General features: G+C 43.7%; 1 protein-coding gene across 1 annotated transcript in view; it reads left to right on the top strand.

Annotated features, from left to right (window-relative positions):
- UPP2 (uridine phosphorylase 2) overlaps positions 1 to 19,552 on the top strand; it is a 274,606-nt gene that overhangs the window by 173,727 nt on the left and 81,327 nt on the right. Inside the window, exon 5 of the mRNA XM_069225143.1 lies at positions 9,638 to 9,847. Coding sequence (XP_069081244.1) covers positions 9,638 to 9,847 — 210 coding nt within the window. The remainder of the gene's footprint in view (positions 1 to 9,637; positions 9,848 to 19,552) is intronic.

The following is a 19,552-nucleotide window of genomic DNA, read 5'->3' as shown; positions in this document are numbered from 1 at the left end:
CCAAGACTGAGACTGGTGCTCTGTAGTATGGACCGAATTCCTTCTTTACAGCAATCTTTTCCTGAACCAGATCCCCAACTTTAGGAATCCAGCCAGTGGAAGTTGTTGGAATATCCCTTGTTCCTAAGGTGGCAGCACTGGTGGATGATTTTTTATCTCAAAAGTGTTGAAGCTCCTGTAAGACAGTGAGATGTTCATTAATGTCAAAAGGTGGTTCTGCTGCCACCATACCAGCACCATCAAGATCCTGGACATACATAGGTATCCCAAAGAGAACCTCATAGGTAGTTCGTCCCCCCAAAGACCGTCTTGGCAGATTATTCAGTGCTCTCTGGACCCCATATAGGTGATGAAGCCAGCTGCAGCCAGAACCCAATACTCTAGCTGTTAAGGACTGCTTTAGATCACGGTTCCGCCTCTCCACGACTGAATTTCCCTCAGGATGGTATGGTGAGGAGTAAGGGAGTTCAACACCCTTTGTCCCTATGGTGTCCCTGAATGCCTTAGAGGCAAATGCAGGGCCCAGGTCCGAGTGGAATGCTGCAACTGCATATGTACCGATAAAGATCAGCAAGTCTTTTATAACAGTTCGAGCGTCAGCCAACTGCTGCGGCCATACCCACAGGAATCTAGAACAAGAATCTACAGCAACTAGGATGTATTTGTATGCACCATCCGGTTGAAGTGGACCCCAGTGGTTCAGGTACACACATTGTAATGGCCTACTGGACACTACGAGGGATGTCTGCGGTAGGCATTTGATATTAGAGCCCTTTATCTGCTGGCAGATGTCACAACAAAGGACAAATTGCTTTGTCTGTTTATATAGACCCGGCCACCAGAATCTTTTCTGTAAGAGTGTTCCAGTGGGTGAAATACTAGCATGAGCATAAGCGACACCCTTGTGCGCTGCTTTTACTAAATCTGATCTCTGGTCTTCGTTGGGGATTGCTCGATCTCCAACCCCAGAAAGTGTTGCATAAGCAACATTCTGTGCACTGATGTGGCACGAATATTTTGTAGGGTATCCTTTCGGGAGAGACTTGCCTTCAGCCAAGGCTTTCACAGCAGTCACTATTTCATTATTCAATCTCATATGGGAACGAGCCACTGCAACCACTGAAGCCAAAGCTACTGCGTACTTGGCTGCTTCGTCAGCCAAAGTATTACCGATAACGTGTACCCGTTGGTGGCCAAATGTATGTACTACATGGACGCTCGGCAGCTTATCCTTAAGATCAGCCACTCTCCCCCACAATGTCTTGTGTTTTATGGTATTCCCTTTAGAACCACTGAAACCCGTTCAGTTTCCAATGATTAAGATAATCATTATAAGACTGAACACAGTAATATGAATCACAGACTATCAAAGTCAGTCTTCCTGTCTCCGTTTTTCCTAGCGCTAAAATGAGGGCTTTGAGTTCGGCTAACTGAGCTGTGCAGTCCCCTAGGGTCTGCGTGTAGGTATTATGAGGGTGGAAGACTCCATCCTTCATCACTCCACTCACGGTTGCGCAAGCAGCTGAGTATTGATGTTTGGTACCTACAGCTGGTTGGGCTGGACCATCAGTATAAATGACAGTATCATAGTTGTCTAAAGGTAAAAGATGTAGAGGAGCGGGGCACTCTTGTTCATATTGGAGAAGTTCTTGTGTCTGAAGTTTCGGATCAAAAATATAATCAACATCAGTAGCTGTCAGTGAGGTCGCCCACTGAATCCAGCGTGGGTGTAATGCTTTAGCGTTAGGAACGCTTACTTTGGTGATGGCCTCTAGTGCTGGCACCGCGGTACCAACAATGATGCGTTTCCCCTGGGTAAGTGGTCTCTCTTTTATGACAGCCATCTGAACTGCAGTTAGAATTTTTTCTATGGGTGCAAGGCGTTGCTCTGCATTCAAGTATAAATGTGATATATATGCTATGGGCACTGTGTCATTCTCATTGAAGGGGACATGCGTAAACCCAAGGGCACCAGCAATTATGCTGATGACCAAATTCTTTTTATTGTCACAGGTGTGTAAGTGTTTAGCTTCTAGAAAGTCCTGCTGCAAATCCCTAAGGATGCGCGTGTGTTCAACTGTCCAGTGTCTGCTAGAAAAATCTGGACATATTAAGTCGTATAGTGGCTTGATACGTTGTGCATAGTCAGGAATGTATGTTCTGCCAAAATTAAAGAAACCAAGTAAAGAGTGTAATTTCCTTAGCGTATTTGGTGGGTGCTGTTGTGCACATTTCTCTAGGAAGTGCGGGGCCAGGCTCTTTCCTTTGTTTGATAGCTCATATCCCAGGAACAATACACTGAGAAAGGCGATTTTTCTTTTCTTAAAGTTGAATTTATAACCGACTCCTGCAAACTCCATAATTATTCAATCAACCCTTACAAGATGAATGTTCAGGTCGTTGTCCGTGAGATGAATGTCGTCCACATAGGATAACGCCTCTAGATCAATATCATGTAATAATTATGTTACTTGGGCGGAGAACAGTCCTGGACTATTCTTATAGCCCTGGGGTAAATGGCAAAAGTGTTTTTGTGAGCCAAATGAGAATGCACTCAGGTCCCGACTTTCTTCTGGCAGAAGAACCCGTTGGAGATGTCCAACGTTGTTTTATATTTTTTTGCGCACTATGTTATTTACCAGTGCTGTGCTATGTGAATTTTGTATCACATATGTACGTGTATGACTGTTTAAGTGTCTGTACTGTAAGACTATTCTAGAGGAATGGTCTGGCTTCGCAACCGGGAATATTAGATTATTCATTGCAGAGGCACAAGGCTCAATTGCCCCATGATATTCTAGCTGAGAGTATTTCCCTCACTGGAGCTTTAGCCTCATGTTTGACTGGATATTGTGTCTGAGGCTGGGGTGTGGACCTGATTGGTATTAAATGACACGGAGAGTCCCTGTCCCAATCTACATGGTTGCAATATAATGCAGGTGCCTGCGCTAGAGCCCAACTGACAGCGTAGGCTTCCTTTTTCGCCTCTGGAACAAGATTAGAGAAAGAAGGAAAAATTAAATTTTCCCCATGTGGGAGCTTACGGACGTGTTCAGGCCGCCAATCTCTTTCGGCCAATAGGATGTCACAAGTTTGGCCCAAAAGATCACACCGATGGTGCGTTCCACGTCTCCCTCAATTTGGATCTTTAGATCATAAAGTCTATCTGGTGGGAGTACGCACCCGTCCGCTGTTTGAACTGCAACAAAATCACTAGTTGCTGTCACATCCAGATGATCTTTCAGACTCTGGCGACATATCGTGACCTCTGCTGGGCTGTCTAGCAGTGTCACTGCCCACGTCTTGTTCTTCAGCAATGTTCTCAAGTGTATTGGCATTTTTAAGCGATTTTGTTTTTAAACTGTGGCTTTTGTTGCGAAGTCGTTTCTTCTTTTTTGAATGTAGACTGAGGCGAGTCTTTCTTTTGTTTCACGTAGTCAGAACGTCGGTCAGAACGGCCCCCTCTCTCGCTCCGCCTATCTGGAGCATCCTGAAAGGAACGAGAGGGACATGAATCAGTATATTTATCAGAAGTTCTAATATTCTCCCTATTTCTGAGAGTATATCTCATTTCGGAGTTCTCCGGATGCAGAGAGTCTGCTCTCTGCTTCTGTCTCTCTTTAAATTGTTTTGGCTTCTCCCAGTGCTTTTTCGAACCCTCTTGTGTCTGTTTTGTACCTTCCTTAGTGGTGGTATTCTGTACTTCCAATTTCTTTGGCTTTGCTCCCAGACTATCCCGTCCTATATTAGTATAGGTATCGGAAATAATTTTTGGTAGCTTTCTCTCATGATCCAAATGTAGAGTTTCTCGGAGACGCTGACGTATAGCCAGTGCTACTGCTTCCCCTTTAATGTTACTGAGTATTATCGAGGATACTGCGTCAAAATTACGCATTAATTTAATCCCCAAATCTAGGGCAGGGGCTGCCCCATGCTCATTCTGTATTTGTTTTAACACCTCCGGTAAATTGGCAAGTGTCGGGGTACCATGGGTGGTAGTATATATTGCAGTGAATTCCTTCCCTGGCACTGATAAGGTCCTCCCCCTCCCCAGAGTCCTCTCCCACCCTCTCCCTCCCTCTCCTGCCCCCTCACATTTACACACCCACACGCGCACATATACACCCTCATACACACACACACACCAACATACATTGTTGCACACACGCATTGACAACACACAACCTACGTACACTCACATTCAGTCATTCACGCACTCATTCAACGTGACTCAAACCTGCATGCACGCATACAAACACAGACACACACACCCCCACACACACACACACACCCACACCACACCCCCACACACGCACACACCACCCCTCACCCCCCTCTCCTGTCGGAGAACCGGACTTACCTGCTTGCAGGGGGTCCTACGGAAGGAGACGGGACGCAGCGCTGTATCATTGCTCATGATACGGTCGACGGTGTTTTGCTGCCGTGGCGCTGCTGCTGACAGCAGCGCCACCTTACCGCCGCCATGACCGTCCACAGTATTCCGCCAGCTTTCTGAAAAAGGCTTCTTAAGAAGGCTTGGGATGTGTCATAATTTTGTCATAAGGAAGACTGTTAGCGCTGTAGCTGTTCTTTAGAACACTGGGAGGCTGCAGTAGAACACAAGGGAAGCAAATGACTCCTGTTGGAAGCTCATGTTTTACTGAGAATGTCAGACTTAATTCTCGTGTGGCTGGGAAAGATAGTGTGAATTCACAGAAAATATACTTTCTTTTTAGCTTCTGAAGCACCTTCCATAACTTCTATGGAAAAATCATGAGAAAATAGTTTTCTCTCAAACATGAATCATGAAATCCGAGCTGAGAAAAATCACCGTAAAACACTCCACAATTCCTAAAATTAGTATGGTACTATCAACAAATGATTTATATTGCAACTAAAATTTATCACCCTTTATACGTTCTCCTTTTTGTGACCCTCAAAACCTGCCTTTCACTACAATGCATTTCAATGCAGCTCCCTCTCTGTGAGAGCAATTGTTTCTTCTGTTTCCATGCCTTCATCTTTGCAGGCAGGGAAGCAGAGGAAACCTCTGCTTCCAGTGAGAGAGAGCTGTTTGACTGCTCTCACTTGCTGCAAGTGGACTGTTTGCTCTGACTTGCTGGGAGCTGTCAGCTCCCAGCAAGACAGAGCAAACCGCTGTGTCGGAGGTGGGCACCCTGGGACATAGCAGGAGCCAGCCCTGGGGCTAGTGGTTCCCAGGGCCATTATTAACTCCACTAGCGGAGGTGCTGGTTCCTGCAATCCTTTAGTTTGAAGCCTCGAAGAGGTGGTGGTCCCCAAGGCTGCGGGTGGCCGGGCGGCCCCCCTGCATCTATTTAGTCTGAAGCCCCAGGGAGGTGGCGGTTCCCGGGTCTGCAGGGGGGGACTGAGTGGCTGCCCTGCATTAATTTAATTTGAAGCCCTGGGGAGGTGTCAGTCCCCGGGGCTGCAGGGAGACCGGGTGGCTCCCCTGCATCCATCTAATTGAAAGCAGACCTGCCAACTCACATAGTGCCACTGTGTGACACATGATTTTGGCTACCCTCACATGCTCTCCCAGTGAAGAGCCTATATCACATGGTATTAGGGAAAATGAGCTGAAAACCACTGTAAGCAGTGGTTTTTAGCTTGTTTTTGGAGGCTTTTAATCTCCAATGTCCATTAATGGGTGTGAAAACACCCCAGGACATTGGCAGCAGGGCCGGGGTGGGGGCAAAAATTACCTCTTCAGTGCTTCTCAACATGGGGCCATGCCCCCTCGAAGACTTCCACCTCCTAACACTGTGAGGTTTTTGGTAAAGTTGGCAGGTCTGTTAAAGCCCAAGGAGGTGGCGGTCATGTGGGCTGTGGACAGGCCAGGGGACCCCCTGCACTTATTTAGGTAAATGCCCTGGGGAGGTTGCAGTCCCAGGGGCTGCAGGACGGCCTGGAGGTCCACCTGCACACACAAGTTTAGCCCCGGGGAGGTGATGGACACCAGGGCTGCGGCTGGGGCCAGTTGCCCCCCACATTCAAAATGTCAATGACCCTGGACCTGGCCGACCTGGGGGCTGCATTTAAACAAGCACTGGCGCCCATGCTTGTTTTTTTTTTTTTTCACATTTTCAGCAGATCTGCCTCATCTCTCCAGAACATTTTTAAAAAATGCTTTTTTCTCTGCAGGGGGTTCCTCTGGGACCTCACACCAGAGCTAAGATATCAGAGTGTCCCTACCATGGCCCCTTTTCTTATTTTTTTTTCTGGGCCAATATAGCTGTCAGCACTTCCTTGTTAAAGTGTTGGCAGCCAATCAGATCTCAGCACGAGATCAGGAGGGTTCTCTGAGCATTTGCATCCCTATAAATATACATTTATTTTTCTTTAATTTCTCAAAAACTACTAAATGCATTTACACCAAATAAAAAAAAAGGGCACTTCCTGGACCACCTTTTAGACAAATTTGGTGTAATTCTGTCCAGTGGTTCTGGCGCTATTCCTGTTTAAAATCCCACTGGAAACATGCATGGGGACAAAACATTTTACCCCCGCTTTTTTCTCTGCCCCCCCGCTTGATGGATCACCCCAAACCTTTCCAGACAGGTGCTGAAGTAAGCATTGTATTTTCTGGGAAATTTTGTGTAGATTAATCAAACGGCACCAAAGTTATTAGCTAAACAACAAAAAAATGATTTTCTATAGAAACTAGGTCCTAGCTATAACAACCTAGTGGCAACCGCCACTTAGGTAATATATATATATATATATCTCCAAACATGTTGCTTGTAATTCTTACCTCAGTGCGGCCGGCCGTCACGGGGTAGTGATCCCATCATATCGAAAAACTATTTATTCGGATGGAATTCCCTCTGTCAAAGGTTCCACCCAAGAATACAGTCACGGCCACTGTGTCTTGCTGTTGTGATGCTTTTTATTTTTATAATAGCAACGAAAAACCCGACGCGTTTTGGAGACTGTGGCCCTCATTCGGACCTTGGCGGGAGGCGGAGGCCGCCCGCCAAAGTCCCGCCGTCAAAATACCGTACCGCGGTCGCAAGACCGCGGCTGGTATTTTGACTTTTCCCCTGGGCTGACGGGCGGCCGCCGAAAGGCCGCCCGCCAGCCCAGGGGAAAACGACCTTCCCACCATGAAGCCGGCTCGTAATCGAACCGGCGGAGTGGGAAGGTGCGACGGGTGCTACTGCACCCGTCGCGTATTTCACTGTCTGCTATGCAGACAGTGAAATACTAGCGGGGCCCTCTTACGGGGGCCCCGCGACACCCCCTACCGCCATCCTGTTCCTGGCGGGCGAACCGCCAGGAACAGGATGGCGGTAGGGGGTGTCAGAATGGGGGATTCAAATGGGCAACGGAAAACCGGCGGGAGACCACCGGCCAAAGCGCCGCGGTCAGAATGCCCAAGGGAGCACCGCCGGCCTGTCGGCGGTGCTCCCGCCCCCGTTGGCCCTGGCGGTGCAACACCGCCAGGGTCATAATGAGGGCCTGTGTCTCCTAGGTCGCAGGTCAGAACATACGTAAACAGTGTATTCCTTATATCGACCATAATGCTTACAACGTTGCTCATCAAAAATGAGCTCTGGATTAGAACAACCGTAATCCTGCTGCTACAATGTCAGCCATTTTAGAGTGGAAAACTGGATAGTGAATTTAGATACAGATCATTACAATACATTGTCAATAGTTCCATGACCCTGCTGCACTGTAAGGTAGTGTTCACGCATTTTACCCCATTGTTCCACATATTCTTGTAATTATTGGTTAATGAGGATAATTACTGTCATCTCATGCACTGCCACCACTTGTTCTGCATACCATAATATTTGAAGTTGAAGGTAATGGTCATAACCAAAGTAGTACCCAAGTGGGCTATTGGATATCAATCAATTGTATTTAGATACAGAGTGCCCCCTCCCCAGTTGGGTCTTGTATTATTCTATTGCATTTTCCAGCCTTAAACAGTGCTCTAAAAAGGATTTGGCCTTATACGTAATACCGCCAAACAATCTAGCCACAATGAGCAAGTGCGCAGAACATGCAATAATTCCTAAGTTAACTTCAATGGCTCAGTAGTTTAAAAGTAGCAGATCAGCCCAAAATCAATTTGAACTCAACAAACTGACACATACATTGTCTAGACATAATTCCACGTTTCCAATCTGGCCCAAGTGGGCAACCAACAAAACATTTTAATCATTCAAAAAAGATACAATAGCTTTTTTGTTGAGTAGCACGTCCCAGTTAAAATTCATTCCATTAATTAGGCAGTAGCAATTGTTTCTTAATTCTGCTTCACCATGGTCCATACATGACATTCTAAAACAAAGTGCAACCACACCAGAAAGTTAAGGTTAAAGCCAGATAAAAAATACAATATATGTCCAACATAACCTTTAAAAATCAAAAGGCAGGTATTGGTACTTCGGTGCGATATCTACAAAAATTAACACATGACCCTCACTAACATTTTCTTACTTGTTGTTATCATCTAACCCACATGGACTGCCAGTTCATCATCAATGTTAAATCCTATTAGATGTATTGTATTCAGAGCAATAATCATTCTGGACTCTAATTTTCTCAACTCTAGTTTCCTCCTCTCTCAATTATTGGACTTCTGTTGAATACCACAAATTTCAGAAGGTTAACTTTCTTATCTTGGTGTGTTTTGGAGTGCCATGCTACAAGGTATGCATTATTGTCATGGAGAATAGCTCTCATATTGTCCATGACTCTTTTTTTTTGTTAGCTCCATTAATGGTGCTGTCAACGTAATATTTGTTACATGGACAGCACAATGCATGAACTTAGTAGTCTGAATTACAGATCAGCTGTTTCTCTATAATGAATGATTTGAGTAATGTGGGAAATTCTACAACTTTACTATTTTAAGTGTGCTTAAATGTCCTACAAGTCCCAGAAATAAAGAAACCTTACAATGGTTTACTTGTCTCAGGTTGGGGTACTAGACAATGACTGAGAGAGTCTTTGAGAGTATGACCTCTCCTGAACATAACTTTAGGGTGTTCTTGTAAGGTTTTTGAAAATCTCGTCTGTTTTTAATACATACCAAAATGTATGTAAAATCTTTTTGACTTCTTTTGTTCTACTGTGATGGGTTGTAATGAACCTGATTGATGATGTACCTTATTCTTATTACTTTTTGGGTAGTAATAGATTATCTCAGTTAACATGACTGACCCTAACTAGGGCCTTCTGAATGCTAGTTGTTGAATACCCCGTTCTACAAATCTTTTGACCATGACCTCAGCTTCAATCAAAAAGGCTGTACCCAAGCTACAGTTGCACCTGGCTCGCAGTAGTTCCCTGTAGGGAATACTGTGTATCAGACTCGGGGCGGGGGGATTAATTTACACTGTGTTTATAGAAACTGTTGTGCAATTAATACACTTAGGTATCTTATATTTTTGTACTGCTTTTCTTCTTCCTGTTACTGTCATAATTCAGAATTGATTACATAAAATTGTAATGTGATCCATAATTCATTTTGTGTTGTCTCAAAAAATTTAGATTCAAGGAATGGACATCTTTAAAAAGAGGGCCTATTATAGTAAAAAAATTGACATTCTTCACTAATTTGTAAATTTCTATGTGTCTCTAACCTCAATTAAAAATATTTTAGGTATGCGACCTGGCACCGTTATCATCACAGATACTGCTGTTGATGCCTTTTTCAGACCTCAGTTTGAACTTACAGTTCTTGACAAAGTGGTGATCCGCAGCACAGAACTGGATAAGGAACTCATTCAAGAACTTCTGCTGTGCAGCCAGGAGATCTCTCAGTTCAACACAATTGTTGGTCACACCATGTGCACGTACGATTTTTATGAAGGTGAATCATTTTTTTACAATTATAATATTCATTTCCATTTAATCTTTTTGTAGGATACTTAAATGAAAGGCAATCTACTCTTTCTCTATCTAGGGCTATCTGCTAAGAAATGCAAAGTTAACTCGAAACACAGATGTAATGGCTGTTTACCACTAATTCACAAGGCAAATATGCAACAAAAACATAAATCTGTGATTCATGCATGGAAAAATATCCAACTAAAAAAATATACAACTCATGATCTCAAAAATGCAAACGTTAAGGTTCCCCACAGCACATATTACATCATCAGTAATATTATTGATGACATAAGAATTCATATCCGAAATGCTGTAAAAAGACCCTGGAATACAAAGCACTATGATGCCGATTCACAAAACAATTTGGGCCTGATTTAGAGTATGGTGGAAAGGATATTACGCCGCAGAGGCAACAGAGTAGCTTCTTTGCCATATTGAAGAGTAACCTGCCTCATTTAGAGTTGAACTGACCTTATGTGTGTCATCTGTGGAGACTACTCTGCCCCTAATGCTGACATACACCTCTGACGGCCTGACAGAGTAATGGTCAACGAAAGTTTAGCCATTTGACTTGCCCACCAGATATAGAGTGCACTGTCGAATGGCCAGCTTTCAGTGTCTGCCTCCATTTGGAAAAGCCTGGTGGTAAAGGCAGTGAAAACTTTTTATGACTTCCACTTTGGGATTTTAATTTTGCAGTAAAGGGCTACCCTAATGGCGGTTCCTGCCAATGCAAGAGATGTCAACTTGGCCTGTGCATACCCAAAAAAAGAACTGATGCTGTTTCCATAGTGAATGGTGCCATCACTTACCTTCATATGTCATGTCACCTGTGAAATCATTTATGCCATTTGTTATGTGATCTGTCACATTGTGGATGAGGTCATGAGCACTGTATGTGGTGTATGATTTATTGTTTAAATATCTAGTTTTGGAAGTGCTAGATTGGAAGCTGATCATAAATAGAGAATTTTAGGGAGTAATCATAATTGCATTCAACTGAGTTTTTAAGTGAAAATACTACTTAGTCAGTGACAACAATTTAGTAGTTTGTGTTAAGTCTAGCTTTCCATTGAAAAGATGATCATTGCATTACTTATGCCTTTGGCACCATTTGACGAATCTGCACAAAACTTTCTAATCAGTTTACATCAATATGAAACTTCGTTTCATGTAACTCTGCTCAGTATGGGGGAGAAGAGAGGTTTAAAAAATGTGTATTGTTCATTCTAACTCTTATGGCAAACCTTACTCTTTGCTACAGCAAAAGGTGTTGTACAGAAATATACAAAGCTTTGCAAAAATTTAGAATTTTACTTAAAAGTGGGCCTTTGCTTGGATTGGTGTAATTCAATAGAAAAGTTTTTGAAAATGTTTAATTAAAAAGGTGTTGTTTGGGCTTCAAGTTGTTAATTATGTAGATATCTTGACCATGAATTCACAGATCTTTCAAGGATGCATATCTTTGAATCTTCAGCCATTTGGAAAATAACAAATCCCATGGAACAATGTCCCGTGATGCAAAGACAGATTGTTTTTTTAAACATTATAATGATGCAGGAAACATGGGCCCCTAGGTAACGCCCCCCTAATTGGATTCATGGAGTTCAGCAGGCTAGCACAGAAAAGCAGTCCTTTTGGAAGGGCAAGGAGAGGCTTGGAAGTTTATGTCAATTCCAATTTACCTATATAAACCACAGAACTTCTTATGAGTGATCTCTGGCTTTTGACTCTGCTCCGAGACAATTGGGCGAATCAGTCAGGTAAATCACTATGTGTACATGAACCCAAAGAAGAAAGCCAAAACAGCAGACACGTTTATCAAAAACATCATATATTTCAAAAACCTATGTCAGCATGCACACTGGATTGTTTCAGGAGACTACAATTTGGACCTGTTCCACCAGTCAACTAAGGAACACACTGATGTAACTGACCTGGTTCCAGTCCAAAGTCTTCACTACTACAAATGAAAGGACAAGGTGGGGTGAAAAACTGGTAAAAGTATGTGAGCTTCCTGGACTGATCATGCAAGATGAAGTCTGCCAGGCGATATTCCGCCTACACGGCCCGGGGTGCCAATAATTTGGTCTCCTACCTAGATTACACAATGATAAATTATGAACTATATACCAGCATAGTGAACTTCAGTATCATTCACAGGTCGAAGAGTGATCATCACCCAAAATCAATCATTATTGGAACAGGAAACTAATGATTGGAGACCACAAGGGCCCTTCTAGGAAACGCCCACACTGAAAACTTAAAGCGCTTAAAGTGGGTCCAAAATTGCATACAAACCATAGTAGGAGAGGCCATAGAAACCCTCAAGCTCTTCCCTCAAAATGAATTGAACCCAATAAAAGCCTAGGAACACTTCACTAATTATCTGACTACTAAATATCCGGCCAAGTGCAAAACAAGGGCGCTTGTATTGGACTCTTTTAGAACGAAGTCATACTAAAATATATATTTGCGTAAGGAGGGCCAACGTCGATAAATTATACAGGCAATTATAATACGCCCTGGATAATCAGAATTTTCTTAACTCCCTGTGAAAAGAGGGACGAGAACTCAAAAGATAGATATGGGCACACAAAAGAAACAAGCAGGAAGTTCTCTGGGCCAAGCTCCTCACCTCTTCAAAACAGGAAAATTCAAAGGAATTGTGGAAGTTGATCAGTGACATTGAGAAAGGCCCCAGATTGGTTTTCATTGCAAACATTAGTGAGGATGATTGGGTGGCGCACTTGAAGTTGCATTTAACTGGATCTTGTGATACGGTAGATGGCCCAGAAAGTTACTTGGAGAATCAGAGAGCAGCTGCCACAAGTATGCCGCTAGAGTATAAGGTTTGGGCCGTGACCAAAATCATTGAGAAATCCCGTCCCAATTGTGCCCCAGAACCAAATGGTATCCCTCAGGCCATCTTTAAAAAAAAGACTTTGCAGTGGGCAAACTTTCTATCTGTGGTGTTTAACACGATGCTCAAGACAGGGTTCACTCCGGGAAGCTGGAAAGGCTCAATAGTACAGTCTTCAAAGGGGGAGTCGCCTCCTCTAAATTCTTTTCAACACTACTGCTCCAAGATCTGTAGGGGTGGGCGCAAGATACAAACAGGCTGCTTTTAAACTAAAACGGATTTATATAAAAACAAGGAAGGATACCTAACCTCATGGTAGTGGGTTTAATTTTCAGTTGAGCAAAAACATTCCTCACGCTGCTGTACATGTGCTTTGTAGATGTTAAAGCACCATTTGACCATGACCCACGCGATTAGCTATGGGAGAAACTTTGCCAGTGGCGAATTCCAGATAACTTGTTAAAGGCGATTGATTACTTTGTGTCCCTTAATATACACATATAAACCAGAACAAGCAGGTCCGGCTCAAATTATACCTTGGTTAGATCGTGGCAGACAAAGGGTACATCCAGTGCAATTCATATATAACATGCCCAAGGCATTAACAAGTGCGGAATACAGAAAGAGAAAAGTGCAAGTGCATAAATGGTTATAAGCAGTGCTTAATTTGTGCTTGTTCTTTCCGCTGCTGAGCACCGGCACTTATTTTTGAGGACCGGGGCTTATTCTTATGCCTCAAGCATTTGCTGCGAGCAAAAGACACTTATATGAAAGACGGATGAAGGGAAAAACGAAAAAGCGTCACAAAGGGAGAAAGTAAAAAGCTGCAAGAGTGAGCTGAAGGGGCAGCGAGTGGCTATATATAAGAGTGAAGGGGCCCGAGATGGCTTCAGGATTAGGCCGCCTCAGATTTCCATGGTCACACATTTAATTACAGCAGCCACGTGTTTGAGGAGGGCTTTGGGCACCGGCACCTTTGTATTTACAAATTAAGCACTGAGCAAGACACTACTGTGAGTATCCATGGCATTGAAAAGCATCACTGGATGTACCCGAGCAGTACAAGGCTACACTGAGTGAATCCACAGCACTGAACATCATAGTACATCCAGAGCAAGGCACAGCATAATTTACCGTATCCAGAACACTGTACAATATTACTAGGCATACCCAGAGCACTACACAACATCACTAGACGTACCTAGATCACTCCACAACATCACTAGGCATACCCAGAGCACTGCAAAACATCAATAGGCATACCCAGAGCACTGCACAACATCACTAGTTATACCCAGAGCACTGCACAACATCACTAGGCGAACCCAGAGCAATGCACATCATCGCTAGGTACACCCAGAGCACTGCAAAACATCGCTAGGCATACCCAGAGAACTGCCCAACATCGCCAGGCATACCCAGAGAACTGTCCAACATCGCTAGGCATACCCAGAGCACTGCACAACATCTCTAGGTATAACCAGAGCACTGCACAACATCATTAGGCATACCTAGAGCACTGCATAACATTACTAGCCATTGATAGAGCGGTCCGTACTAATAATTTACCTGTATTCGGACGCTCTTTAGGCCGATGAATCTTTTGACTAAGTGGGAACTCTCTGTACTATTAATCAATCAGTCTCATCAAATCGATAATCAATAACGAACATAAGCAACCCCTTGAACAACATAACACTTAACAATTAATCCAGAATACATTTCGGCGAACCCTGACCTTTCAGTCAGGAATAACCACACCAGTTTATTGCAAAGTTAGTGAATTTATTTCCCTATATTAACAAAGCTAGCACAATATAAATGTGTCTCAACACCAAATGATAAACATAAATGAACATTAATAGCTGTCCATAACGTCGAAACAAGTGTAGCCTATGTAGCATTTGAATCACAAGGCATTCGATAATGGCAATGCAAAGCACTAATACGATAATCTGTAATGAACTAATTGCGTACATTTAGTCAGCATAACAAGATCTCAAATTGCATCGTGCGACATATGGAATCCTCGTCTAACCTCAAATTAGCATCAGCATGTGGGACTTCATGCAAAACAATTTAGCAACATTAATTTAGAAAACTCCTAGCTAGGGTCCTTATCAAAATCAGCAGTTGGTTACCTAAAAGAAACACAATGCAATTTTACAATTTCCTTTCATAATTACCAATTCCGATCAGCAATCAATGAAGTCTTCGTCTCACAGGTATCGTTTCTCGGTCAGCATGGGCACCATTTCGATCGGCATGGGACTGGGCAAAGGGGCAGGGGTGAACGGGACAATTGCCTCACGGCGGCAAGGTAAAACTACTACTTCATGCAAAGGGACAAATCAAAGTTAGAGTCTCTAGGGCAAGAATCGTTAAAGTCTCTTTCTCTCGACTAGAGAAGGCATCAAAGTCTCTCAAAATGGTGTCGCAGCAAAGTGGGCCATAATAGCTACGAAGTCTGCAAAATGGCGGGTATCGAGCTGGTAATGGCTAATAATAGCGCAATGGCTGGTAATGGCTACTTTCCTCTCGTGCACCTGAGTTTTATAGACAACAGTTCGAGTCCTGTAGGGTCTCCATTGGAGGGTTCATAGGTTAGCTTCAAATTGTCCAATCAAAAACGACAGTTCTCAAGCTTTTACTTAAGCATACATTATCCTTGGAGATGGGTACGCAAATCGCAACATTGTCTCTCAATTAGCTCCCTTTCAGAGCCTCCATTGTCCGCACCTGCAAGTCGACCTTGAATTAAAGAGAAAATATGCCATGCTGGCACGAAACTTTAAGATAAGCATGTGAACAGTTTCTGTGGAAAAATACAGCTTCAAGCGAAAATACACGTTTAATAGCACATTGGAAAAATACGAACATCTAAACCGTGAGACCAGGCCACTAGGCCAAAGCCTCCGCTAAAGTAATGCTAAGCTAAGGCATTTCAAACAAGCAAATCGTAGCATACGTTTATGATTATGTCAGATTAGTGCAATTCTAATACACCACGTTATATAAAAGCACGCGTATAATGTTGGCAAACTACTCTAAGGGCACATTTTGTCCCCGTACAATCTTTATTAGTTCGGTTAATGTCACACATGATTATTTCAGCACTACGTTTAAGCGTTAATAAATCAAAACCTTCATTTTCTGCTTCATCAATCCCTCCTCTGATGACTACTTGTCATCACACAAATTTAGCCCACAAATTTTATTCCATTAAAATTCTGTCAGCTCCCTTTTCCTTTTAGTTCCCCTAGTTTGCGCTTTGTATTCTTCTGCCATTCTTTTCATAATTTTCTCCTCCTTTCTTCTTTTAATTCTTTCCATAATCATTATTATTCCCCTTTTTATTCCCCAAATTCCAAATACACAAATTATCACTATTAATATTCCTTCTATTATTTTCAATAATATTCCATTCCAAATTCCCCCAATCCAATGTCCCACTGAAGCAATTCCCTTTCCAACCTTCTCCCACACTCCTGGTTCTTTCAATTCTTCAAATCTGCACTTTCTTTTGTTAGATTAGCAAGCATAGTTTTAATTTTTACACTATTATCAGGTATATAGGTACAACAGTGTCTTGCACCAATCATTTTGCAAACGCCTCCATCCTTTGCTAAAAGAATGTCTAAAGCAAGCCTATTTTGAAGAGTCATAGCTCTTTCCGCTGCAAGTTCAGCATCTATCAGGATTATAGCACCTGAAAACTTTGTCAACATGTTATCCACTATAGTAGACAACTTTCTTATTTTGATGGAATTCAGCACAACTCCCAATGAAGGAATCATGGCTCCAAATATATCACCTACCACAGCAGCTGCGGTCTCTCTTTTCTGGATACGATGGGATCCAGGTGTCTTTTGAATCATCGATACGTCATCCAGTTGATAAACCTTTGGAAACACTATACCCAAATAACATCTTCCCCACCATCCCTTTGGAAGACGATAATAGGCATTATGCCCACAAATGTAATATATACCTGGAATGACAGGGTCAAGTCCGTCCATCATGAATGTCCATTTGGCCTTAAAGATAAACGTATGTTTACACTCACTCGCTCCTACAAAAATATTGTCATAATAAGATTCGCCTCGATATATACAAAACTTCCCTACATGCCAAGCATCTAAAGCAATTTTCCCCTGTGTCTTTATAGCAGCAAAATCATAATTATCTACTGAAGTCCTCTTATGCAGTTCTTTTTCTAATTTCGCCTTCATTTGAGCCCTTCTATCATCTGTGCGATCTAAAAAGCTTATTTCTACTGCAGAGAGTGAGCAGGTAAGATTTTCCCTATGAGCGTGAGCCGTTTCAAAAGGTTGCATTGGCTCGAAAAATTCCCTCATTATTTTAGCATCCCAATCTTTTGCAGTCTGGCTTAGCTGTGCTATTATAGGAACATAAGCAAAGGTAACATCATAATTTGAGTAAAAATACTGTATGTTAGTTTGACCATAAAACCTAGACATTACTATACTACATGTAATCCCGTATGTAAGAGGCATGTGGTGATAAGTCACCCCTTCCTTTACTGATGTCGGTATCTGGGTACACACATAACAATCTTTTGCATCCATAGTCTCAACATACTCTGTTAGTAAGCGATAGAAAACGTTATACGAAAGCTCTTTCTTATCGTGCAAGAGCCTCTCATCCAATGCTAGTCTTTTCAATGGTGTTAGTTCAGTAACAGTAACAGGAACAAAAGTAGAAGCCTCAATAGTCTCACTTTCACCCTTTCCATGCATTCCAAACACAATTGCCATTATTATTAGTACACATGTAACTACCAAGCCTATACACACATATTTACAATATTTCTTTCTATTATTCTGCATAGCGTACCTAGGCATGATCTGTATAGAATCAGAGAGCTAGAAGCACTTATAAATGAAACTACTTAGCAATTCAGTCACAAAGCTGAGCGAGCACAATGTTCACACCGTCTTCTTCAAAAGGCCAGTCACTTATCGGTTAGCAGCATTTGTCTCAATTCGGCAATAACTCAGAACTCAGTCTCTTTTTTTTTTTTTTTTTTTTTCAAAGTTGTCTCAAATCGGGTTTAAGAGTCAATCGTGTTTTCAAAGTCTTATCAAGTTAGCAAATGTCTCATCCGTTTTAGCAATGTCTCAGCTGGTTGTTTATTTTACGTTAGATTGTAGCAAGCAATATCATTTACTATTCTTTCAATCGACAGAGTCTATGAAACTTTTCTTTTCTATTGGTATCTCTTCTTCTTCTTCGTTCTCGATGCTTAGAGATACAAACTCGTCAGTCCAATCGTCATTGACTGCATATGCCCATTCAGGACCGGAATATCTCCTGTTTGGTATCCTTTTCCTTTTCAATTTTGCTTCTCTTTTCGACTCTGCTTCGCTGGCACTTTCCTCTTTTGCCAAGTCTTTTTCTTCACTTGACGATTGTTCCACGACAGTCACTTCCTTTCTTTTCTCTTTCACTTTTGGCCTTCCTCCCTCGTTCAAACTTTCTTTACCCTTTTCTTTTATCGGTGAGATACTTAGGCCCTCATTCTGACCCTGGCGGTCTTTGACCGCCAGGGCGGAGGACCGCGGGAGCACCGCCGACAGGCCGGCGGTGCTACAATGGGGATTCCGACCGCGGCGGTAAAGCCGCGGTCGGACCGGCACCACTGGCGGGCTCCCGCCAGTGTACCGCCGCCCCATTGAATCCTCCACGGCGGCGCAGCTTGCTGCACCGCCGCGGGGATTCCGACCCCCCCTACCGCCATCCAGATCCCGGCGGTCCGACCGCTGGGATCCGGATGGCGGTAGGGGGGGTCGCGGGGCCCCTGGGGGCCCCTGCAGTGCCCATGCCACTGGCATGGGCATTGCAGGGGCCCCCGTAAGAGGGCCCCTACATGTATTTCACTGTCTGCTGCGCAGACAGTGAAATACGCGACGGGTGCAACTGCACCCGTCGCACAGCTTCCACTCCGCCGGCTCGATTCCGAGCCGGCTTCATCGTGGAAGCCTCTTTCCCGCTGGGCTGGCGGGCGGTCTGAAGGCGACCGCCCGCCAGCCCAGCGGGAAAGTCAGAATTACCGCCGCGGTCTTTCGACCGCGGAACGGTAATCTGACGGCGGGACTTTGGCGGGCGGCCTCCGCCGCCCGCCAAGGTCAGAATGAGGGCCTTAGTCTTCTCTTTGCACCGTGTCCGTTTGATGGACCTGCGATCTTTTCTGTGGAATCTTGAACTTTTTCCTTTTGTTCTGCCTCGTTCCCTCCTTCTCGGGAATCAATCACGTTCCCTTTTCCCTTTTCTGTATCGTCTGTTTCTGGGAAAGCCCTCCTCTGATCAGGCTCTCCTGCTTTTTCACCTTTTTCGAGCCCTTCGTCACCGTTACTTTCGTCAGGCTCTTTATCACTTTCAGCTGCTTCAGGTTCTTTGTCACCTTCAGCTGCTTCAGGCTTTTTGCTACCCTCAGCTGCTTCAGGCTCTTTGTCACCTGCAGCTTCTTCGTCGCTGTCTGAACTTTCTCCTTGGCCTTCCCCAAGTGAGTCAGACTCTTCGCCCTCCGACAATATCTCTTTCTCTCCTGCTTCTGCTTGTTCGCTTTCAGTTCGCTTCTGTTCTGTCTCAGCACTCGGCACTGTTTTATCAGGCACGGGCAATTTCAGCGCTTCAACTTCCTCATCTGTTGGACACAGCACCTTCTTTGTGTGACTGGCGTGAATCCAGTTGGGAACCCCCGCACACTTCACAGCAGTAGTTGTCGTCAGGATCACTTGGAAAGGGCCTTTCCAACGGGGTTCCAGACACGATTTTCTCACGTGCTTCTTTACCACGACC

The sequence above is a fragment of the Pleurodeles waltl genome, chromosome 3_1, assembly GCF_031143425.1.
Source record: "Pleurodeles waltl isolate 20211129_DDA chromosome 3_1, aPleWal1.hap1.20221129, whole genome shotgun sequence".
Lineage (NCBI taxonomy): Eukaryota > Metazoa > Chordata > Amphibia > Caudata > Salamandridae > Pleurodeles > Pleurodeles waltl.
This window is presented reverse-complemented; position numbering and strand designations above follow the sequence as displayed.